Source organism: Blastocystis sp. subtype 4 (genome assembly GCF_000743755.1).
Source record: "Blastocystis sp. subtype 4 strain WR1 chromosome Unknown seqid_0362, whole genome shotgun sequence".
Taxonomy (NCBI): Eukaryota; class Bigyra; order Opalinata; family Blastocystidae; genus Blastocystis; species Blastocystis sp. subtype 4.
The window spans coordinates 1-8,925 of NW_014569185.1; the positions used below are offsets into that span (position 1 = coordinate 1).

Here is an 8,925-nt window from a genome sequence, read left to right on the forward strand (position 1 = left end):
ATTGATATGTACTTCTATTCTGATTACAAGATTGTGAGATATGTTGATGCTACTCTTGCTATTCCTCTCATTTCTCTTTCTGAATTCACTCGTCCTTCTAGAGTTGTATTTGGAGATGGTACTTTCCAGATGGAAGGATTGAACACTGTGATTCAGTGGATGGTTGATAATCGTGATAAGGGATACTTCAAGAACCTTGAATTCTTCCAAGTGACTGGTCACAAGGCTGCTGCTCATGAGACTACAACAGATGTTAATGCTACAATTGCAAACATTGTTGCTAATCTTCATACAATGTGTACTGATAAGGAGAATTTCCCTAAGCTGACTCAGATGAACTTCAACAGTAATACTTACAACGAGTTCAATGATGGATTCGATGCTGCCTTGAGAGGTGCTTGTGATCGAACTGAGACTGGAGTGAGTATTCGTGCTATGCAGGTAACTGTTACATATCCTACGATGTGTTCTACTACGAATGCTGACAACTACTGGTATTATGATATGAGTGATGAGAAGGATACTAAGCAGTGTCGTTTCACTTGGAGTTGGGAGATGGGTGATACATTGACTAGCTATGCTCCTCCTGGTCCTTATCCTAACAACGATACTGAACCTTGTTAATTGAATCTAGTGTGAAGATCGTAGTTTCTACGAGATCGTGATTATTTGTTTGTGTAACAAACAATTTCAATATGAGATTGATTAGTATAATGTAAGTTCAACCATTAGCACCAGGTTTATTGCTAACAGCATCATATAATACATGTTTTGTGAATCGTGTGTTGGATCACGACCACGCAACAACTAATACATACACATACTGATACTTACCACTCCTCTACCTCGATGAGAGTGGGATTCTCGACTACCCGTCCTTTCCGTGTTCCCTCGACGACTTCTCCTACGATCCAGGCATCATGACCACTGACTTGCTTATACTCCTCGATATACTTCGCTGCATCTTCTGGCGTCATCATAATTAGCAATCCTCCTGACGTCTCTGCCGAACGACCATAGAACAACTTCCAATTGTCATGGAGATGCCTCTCGACCTTAATCATTCCCTTAATAATTGGGAGCGTGTGAATTACCAGATCGACTTCGTTCTCTTGTTCCTTTGCCAGATTATCAGAATGACCTAACATGCCAAAACCAGTAACATCTGTGCAACCATGAGCATGATACTTCCACATCAATTTGGATGCATCAAGATTGAGATAAGACATTGAACACATTGCCATCTTGTAACCACTCACAATCTCATCCACTGTGATGATATCTTTCACACGGTCATACTTGGCAGCTGTTCGCATCCACTCAAACATGTTCACCGCTAGCTGCGTGCCTAATGGCTTCGTCAAGACCAGTACATCACCCACCTGACCATGTACTGGACGAATGAAGTCCACATCCTCGCGACACATCGAACAAGCAACGCCACCAATCATAGGCCAAGGGTTTCGAACCGTCTGACCTCCGGTTACATTGGTCACAGCTACACGAGCTTGGTCATTGAAACCACGAATCAACTCTCGAGTCACATAATCCATGGCATTTGGCTCCATGTCGACTGATACTCCGAGAATCATCAACATTGTATCAATGTCCACCACTCCCATAGCATACATATCAGAGAGAACATTGCAAGCAGCAATCTTGCCTTGAACATAGGGATCATCAATCGAAGGATAGAAAAAGTCGGTTGTTGAGATATTGTACTACACCTCAACCGAGAATACCAACCTTACAATTCCAGGAAATTTCGTTTTCACAACAGCACAATCCAAACCAGGTGTTTCATTGTCTTTAATACTGGTTCCCACGCCTTTTAAGTATTCCAACAATTTGGCTTGGGGAACCTTACAACCTCATCCTTTAAACTACAGAAATCAAACCAAGATCAAAGCGACGTACTCTAGTGTAATTGGTGAGGTAAAAGTCCTCAGGTAAACCATGGTCTCTGGGGTCCCACAGACCATAGCTTCTTCTCTAAAATGTCAAGTCTATCTACAGGAGCCACCTACATCAATAAACATGAGAAGAAATGTTAAGAGAAGCGAACCACGAATGCAATACTAAAATATGCAGGAAATTGTGAATTCAAAGAAACAACCAATTCAACCAAGACAACTGCAATATCCATCACATTTGTACCAGTAGGACCAGTCACAATATGCTCTCCCTCCAGATGCTTGAGGAAGTTGTATGCATCATGACCCTTCAGGAAGTCTCTAGCCTCGAGTCCCAGCTTCTTTCCCTTCTGGTACGATTCTCCATCCACAACACCTCCAGCAGCATCACAAGGACCATCTGTTCCATCCGTACCACCAGAGAGGAACGTGATTCCCTTCTCTCCATTCAATTCAATTGCAGCAGCCAGAGCCATCTCCTGATTGCGTCCACCCATTCCAATCTTCCCTTCCAGTTTCACCGTGGTCTCTCCACCTACTCATCACTCTCCCTCTCTATTATTACCAGCAATGATTGCAGCAGGAGTCTTCACACTTCCCTTTCCATTCTTAATGTCACGAGCCATCTGAATCAGCTTCGAAGCCATCTCCGTCGCCTCGCCTTCCAGGCCACTGTACATCACCACGGGGTTGTAACCCAGCTCCTTCGCTTTCTGAGCCGATACATCCAAGGACTGATCATTGTTACCCACAAGTGTGTATACACACTTCGTAAATACAGGACTGTTCTCCTTGGGAGTTTCCTTCACTGTACCATCAACACCTCCCTGAATCTGCTTCTGCACACTATTTGTCATTTAAGTTCCAAATACTCACCCTTCAGAGAGCTTATTCCAGATGCCATACTTGTCAATAATGGCTTTACAGTCTTTGAAGGAGGTGTGATCGAAATGAGTTGGGCCAGAAGCAATAGTAGAAAGATCATCACCCATCACATCAGAAAGAATAAGTGAATAACAAGGATTAGGATAAGCTGCTTCTGCTAAATGTCCTCCCTTAATAATGGAAAGATGTTTACGAATACTGTTTATCTCGTGGATGGTAGCTCCGCATGCAAGAAGCACATTTGTAGTCTGACGGATATCATCCAGAGTCACATTAGGAGCAGGAGCGCTCAACAGAGCACTACCTCCACCACTAATCAGAGTAATAACCACACTATCGGCAGGTTTCTTCTTCAGTGTGTCGAAGAGAGTCATCGAACCAGCAACACTATTCTTATCAGGAACAGGATGAGCGGCTTCCGTTACACCGATACGTTTCAGATGGTTACCAGCAGCATGCTTGTACTTGGTAACGACATGGCCGGAATGAATACGATCACCAAAGAAATCTTCAGCAGCCTCAGCCATTCGCACGGAGGCCTTTCCTCCTCCAACAATCACAACAGACTTCGACTGGCTACTCTTTCAGCAACTCCAAACAACTCTTACCCCACAGGAATGCCGTCAATGGAATCTTTACTCTCTTTGAGATAGTTGTAAACAGCTGTATAGGGATCAGCACGCTTTAGACCAGCATCAAAGATTTGGAGCGCAGCGGCCTTACCGCACAGGCTCTTAGAAAAGAAGCGAGAGAATTGCGCAGAAGAAGCGGCAAGACACGTAGATACCTTTGTAAACATGATAAAATGACGAAATGAGATCAGTTTCCACCTTTCCACCTTCAATTGTTTTCTATTTCGTTGATGAATAGGATTGTATGGACCAATAAAAGGCAACTGAGAGAGTTTTATCACTTTACGATGATCATGAGACTTGATCTCGTTTATTGTTTCCGTTCACAATCTCACTTGAATCCAATGTAATACTAGATTTGATATACCAATTCATATTACAATCTTTTCATCAATTGTTCGCTTCTTTGTTTTTGTATTTTGGACTTGTTTTACTAGTGAGGTAGGTATCAATTTAAATCACAATACTTCATTCAAGGTATGATCCTCATTGCGCTTCTTTTCTGATTTGGATTATTATCTTTTTATAGTCATCAGTAGTTGATTCTAACTCTCTATAGATTCTATTATTCTTCCTAATTCGTGTTCTTTCTAGCAACTATGAATAGCTCATCAAGTATGCTAATTCTAGACAAGTCATTCTTATTCTTAGATAGGCATTCTTCAGAAAGACCTGTGAATTACCCTTCATCCTCACCTTCGCACCCGCGAAGGGCAATCAATGAATTTTTCATGCCTCGGCCAGTAGGAAACCCATTACCTCGTCCTTCTCCTATGCCCCCTCCAGTTGCATGTATACCTAATCCTATACCGGTTCAGCCTTTTGTATTTACTCCGGCTATATCGCTCCATATCCCTATTTCGAGTATTCGTTCTGTTGATGCGATGCTCTCTCCTCTTATGCGTCATTCTAATGATATTTTTGAGCTTTTGGAGAATGACATTGATGATATTGAGAAGAAACCAGTGGAGGAGAAGCTAATTGCTGATGAAGAGCCAACCATTGAAAAGGAAGTTGAAATGAAGTCGATTGTGGAGGAACGAGTTGACGTAAAACAGGCTGTTGAAGAGCTGAATACAAAGAATAGAGAAGATGAGAGACAACTTGACGAGGACAAGAAAAAGGAGGAAGAGCAACAAGAGATGAGGCAAGTTCCCATGACAGACCCACCTCTAAAGGAAGATGAAGTACAACGGATCGAAGAAAAATCCAAAGTGATCGAGATGGGAGCAGAAATAGAGAAGCAGAAGAACATGGAAACAGAACAGCAGGAAAACATCGAATCCTCTCTCACTGAAGAGGAAGAAGAACAGTCACATACTGATGAGAAACAGGCCTCGGAACCACCTCTCATTCCTTTAACCAACTGTGAACCCCTTCCTGAGGCAGAGAGCATGAATGAAGATACTGACAGCTCTCTCTTTGAAGCGGAAGAAGTTCCTTCTCCTCCCTATCATCCACCTGCTTCTCTTAATATTGACGAGGAGGTCCTTCTCACAGCTCAAGCCACTGGTCATGTCAAAGGACCCTCAGGTCTCCCTCTTTTTAATCTGGACCGTGTCTCTGATCAACCAGTTCATGTCTCTTCCGAGTCGGAGAGTGATTCCAGTCCACATTCATCCCAAGCACATCATGTCGATAACTCCATTATCATCTCACAATTAAGTCAAATGGATGAGAGTTCGGATCTTAGTGAAGTTGAAGTTTGTCGTGAAGGAGAACGTGAAGTAAAATCAGCGGCAGTTTCATCCTTCTTATCTCTCTTACAGAAAAATAAGGAGATTGTTTCGAACGTCCAAGCAAAGGCTAAAGAAGCCACAATAGACCTTCAACCAATGCAATATCGAAGAGAGAAACAATCCAAACAAATGAAGAATCCGAAAGCTTTTCTTGTTGACTATATCTGTCATCATCCAGTTCAATCCACATATTCATTTCAAAATAGTCAGCATATCGAAATTCATTCAACTTATGTAGAGTATTCCCTTGAATGATCATTCATCTATAGTCTTAATGCTTATATTGATGCTATGATGTTCTGTATATTAGAAGAACTATCATACTCTGTTATCAGTGATACGCATACTCTCTTTGAAATTTATAATCCTTCTATTCTTCATGATGCTGGAAGGGTTGATGAAGTACTCAAGAACAAACATAGTCATAATCATATTCAAGGACGCATTACGGCTATTGGTGAAAAAGGTGGAGACTATATTCATGTTATGATTGATCATCCTGTTGGTACTCCTTATAAGTGGAATGAATCAATTGTTCTACTATCAATCACAGATCTTCGTAATGTTTCAAAGACTTCATGGTTTGCTTATGGAGTGTGCAATTGTTCACTGATGAATAGCGAAGCTGGTGAAGTTTATGATGCTAATCGAGATTGCTGGATTGTTAATATGCATTGTAATCGAAGTGCACGCAAGGCTTGTAAGCTAGGATCCAATATTCATTTGTATTCATTAACTCCTTTTACTTCATTTTTACGGTTGTTTAGTGATTATTATGATTATCATTAGAGAATTCACTACACTAACTTTTATTCGTCAGCAACATCGATTGGATAGTTGGGGAGTTACATTAGTACAGAAATATCATGATACTCAAGCCAAACTCAATATTACTAATCATTCGCATATTCCACAAGTTCTATCTCTTTTAAGATTTCATTAATTAGTCCTTATTTCTTGCGCTATCACGTCAGTTGAACTCTTATCAAATGCATGTTGTTACAGCTCTAACACGACCAGGGTTATCTGGTACTGTCCTAATTGAAGGACCTCCAGGTACAGGAAAGACTACTACTATCATATCCATGGTTCAGACACTCTTATCAACAAATGGAGTAAGAGATGATTGAATGATTGAACCTTAGTATGTTCGTGTGCTCATAACTGCTCCTTCAAATGCAGCTGTGGATACATTGTTGGAGAAACTTATTCTTGTCCTTCCCTCTTCACATGATCACCCAACAGTGATTCGTTTAGGTCGAGTGGGTGGAGATACACATGATAAAGAACGAGCTGATCGACAGTACTTACAAGGATATGAACTCGATAGTATGGTTGATCATCGAATTGAGACATATCGAGCAACTCATACTACGACTGAGAGTGATGGATATCTGAGGAAACATTTCGAGCAAGAGATCTTGATGAAGGCTCGTGTTGTAAGGATAGTGATAACATAATAAGCAGATCGTATCTACCTTGGTGACGTCAGCAAATACTCAGGTAACATCCTTTTTGAATCAAGGTACACAAGTTCCTGTTGTTATCGTGGATGAGGCCACACAATGCACTGAACCTCAATGTCTTATTCCTCTTGTGGTTAAGCCATCATTACTTGTTTTGGTAGGAGATAGTCATCAGTTAGCAGCAACTATTCAGAATCCAGTAATTGATCGAATGGGATATGGTATATCACTATTTGAGCGTCTCGAACACAACGGTTTTCCCAAGCTTTCTCTTCATGTTCAATATCGAATGAGTCCTGGTATCTGTCTGTGGCCAAATAATTATGTGTATGGAGGAATGCTGATTAACAGCAAACGGGTTTTACTTCCTTATTTCCGCTTCCTGTTCTCAGATAGCAATATTCCTCCATATGCTTTTATTCAAGTTGAAGTAAGAGTAGAGAGGTGAATGAAGGATAGGGAGAGTGTGAAAAGCAACGTAACAGTTATCTAAATGAAAAGGAAGCGTTGACTATTGGATCAATTATCAATCATCTCTTCACTTCGCTTCCTCCATCTAAAGCTGACTATTCGATTGGTGTGATTGCTCCGTATGTGGCTCAAGTTCACAGAATCCGCAAGGAAGTTGATGAAGTGATTCGGAAGCAGAAGTTCGATGCAGAGAAGAAGTTCATTAAAATCAGTTCGGTCGATTCATTCCAGGGAGGCGAATCGGATATCATCATTCTCTCATGTGTTCGATCCAATGTAAGGGGATCCCAACATTTACAGAGTCTGGGTTTTCTGTCCAATTTGCGAAGACTTAACGTTGCTTTAACGCGAGCTAAGCAGGCATTATGGGTTGTTGGAAATCCAGATTATCTGAAGATTAATAGACATTGGGAGTAACCAATGCAATAGAGATATGATTGATAGGAATTTGATAGCTGATGCAAAGCAACGGAATGCGATTATTCCTGAACATGAGTTTGTTGGTCTCTTTAGCTCCATCATTTCACTCAATCAAGTACGGATCACTGAAGCCCAATTACGTGAGTTCCAGGATGATGGTGATTATTCTGCTGAGATGAAGAGAATTGGTAGATGTGGATGAGTATGTTGAGATTTAGAGCAATTGGAAAAGGAACAAAGTGAGAAGGAAAGGAAAAAGCGTAAGGGCGAATCCAAGGAAGAACATGATTCCAAACGAAAACGAAAGGATTCAACATCACAATCTTTCGGTCATTCTTAGTGCTTTTATTCATTTATTGGTTTGTTTCTTGTCTATTACGTTTATTCATTAGTCAAGGATTAAGTTCCTAGTCGTTCGTACTCATTTGTTATGTCTTATGACTAATAAAGGTAACTCACTAGTTAGATAGCCCATTCATAGTTAAGAAACAACCTCAACATGATATTGATTTGACAACAAGGAGTGTTGTAGAGAAGATTAATACTACTCTTACTCTTCGATATTACTATAACCCCAACTAGTTGTTACTAATGATGACAAACACAACAACGATAACTGGTTGACAACACTATGTTAATGACAATTATCATTTCTACATTGAATGAATCGATCAAGAGAATCAGCGTCTCAATCATTATCAATTCAACTATTCAATTCTATCACTTCATAAAATGCTTCCTTGCATAACTGAATTCCATCTTCAGGAGTGATGGAATGTCTAATTCAAATTCAATCATCAATCATCACTCTCCAATTGCACTTTGCTAATGTTAATGATATTATAATCAACTCCATTAAATGTAGATAGAAGGGAGATCTGATCGATCAATCATCATTATCATTCATACTCTTCATCAATTCATTCAACTGAATTATGATCACCACATAGAGCCAATGCTTCAAGAGTGATGGACTGAAGTCGAATCAGATCTCATTCATCATTCATTCAATCCTTCATACTCTCAAACGCCATTGAATGACAACTACAGAATGCATGATAATCCAATTGAATGGATATTAATGAAGGAAGATTCTTCAATTCTAATGATTCATACCAAAAGAATGAATAGTATCCAAAGTGAATTTCACTCAATTGATCACAATTCATTATCACACATGAGCTTCCAATTCTGTTGTTCTCATCGAGAAAGAAACTCATATTTCCAATAACCAAAGTCTCCAATTCATTCAATCCATCTCACAAATCGATTCACTTTATTCAAACAATCATTTCCAATGTCAATTCGTTTCAATGATATCAATGAATTGTTCAATATCAATGATGATATATCAGGATTGAAATCATCAGCAATAATCAAAGATTCAATACAACTAGTA

The 8,925-nt window shown here is 40.0% G+C and overlaps 3 protein-coding genes across 3 annotated transcripts; 2 read left to right on the forward strand and 1 right to left on the reverse strand.

Moving 5' to 3' along the window:
* Positions 1–6: 6 nt before the first annotated feature.
* On the forward strand, positions 7–624 carry JH06_4429 (hypothetical protein; the record flags this gene model as incomplete). Its single annotated transcript, XM_014669965.1, has 1 exon — positions 7–624. The coding sequence occupies one exon, from the start codon at positions 7–9 to the stop codon at positions 622–624; it is 618 nt and encodes a 205-aa protein (XP_014525451.1).
* An 81-nt stretch (positions 625–705) lies between these two features.
* On the reverse strand, positions 706–3,597 carry JH06_4430 (water dikinase; the record flags this gene model as incomplete). Its single annotated transcript, XM_014669966.1, has 9 exons — positions 706–807; positions 846–1,721; positions 1,752–1,862; positions 1,918–1,992; positions 2,028–2,078; positions 2,126–2,448; positions 2,479–2,759; positions 2,790–3,374; positions 3,407–3,597. The coding sequence occupies 9 exons, from the start codon at positions 3,595–3,597 to the stop codon at positions 706–708; spliced, it is 2,595 nt and encodes an 864-aa protein (XP_014525452.1).
* Positions 3,598–6,254: 2,657 nt separating this feature from the next.
* On the forward strand, positions 6,255–7,866 carry JH06_4431 (putative helicase; the record flags this gene model as incomplete). The annotated part of the gene is given in 7 exon segments (XM_014669967.1): positions 6,255–6,284; positions 6,315–6,608; positions 6,637–6,792; positions 6,811–7,065; positions 7,095–7,475; positions 7,573–7,714; positions 7,745–7,866. The coding sequence occupies 7 exon segments, from the start codon at positions 6,255–6,257 to the stop codon at positions 7,864–7,866; spliced, it is 1,380 nt and encodes a 459-aa protein (XP_014525453.1).
* Positions 7,867–8,925: the final 1,059 nt, after the last annotated feature.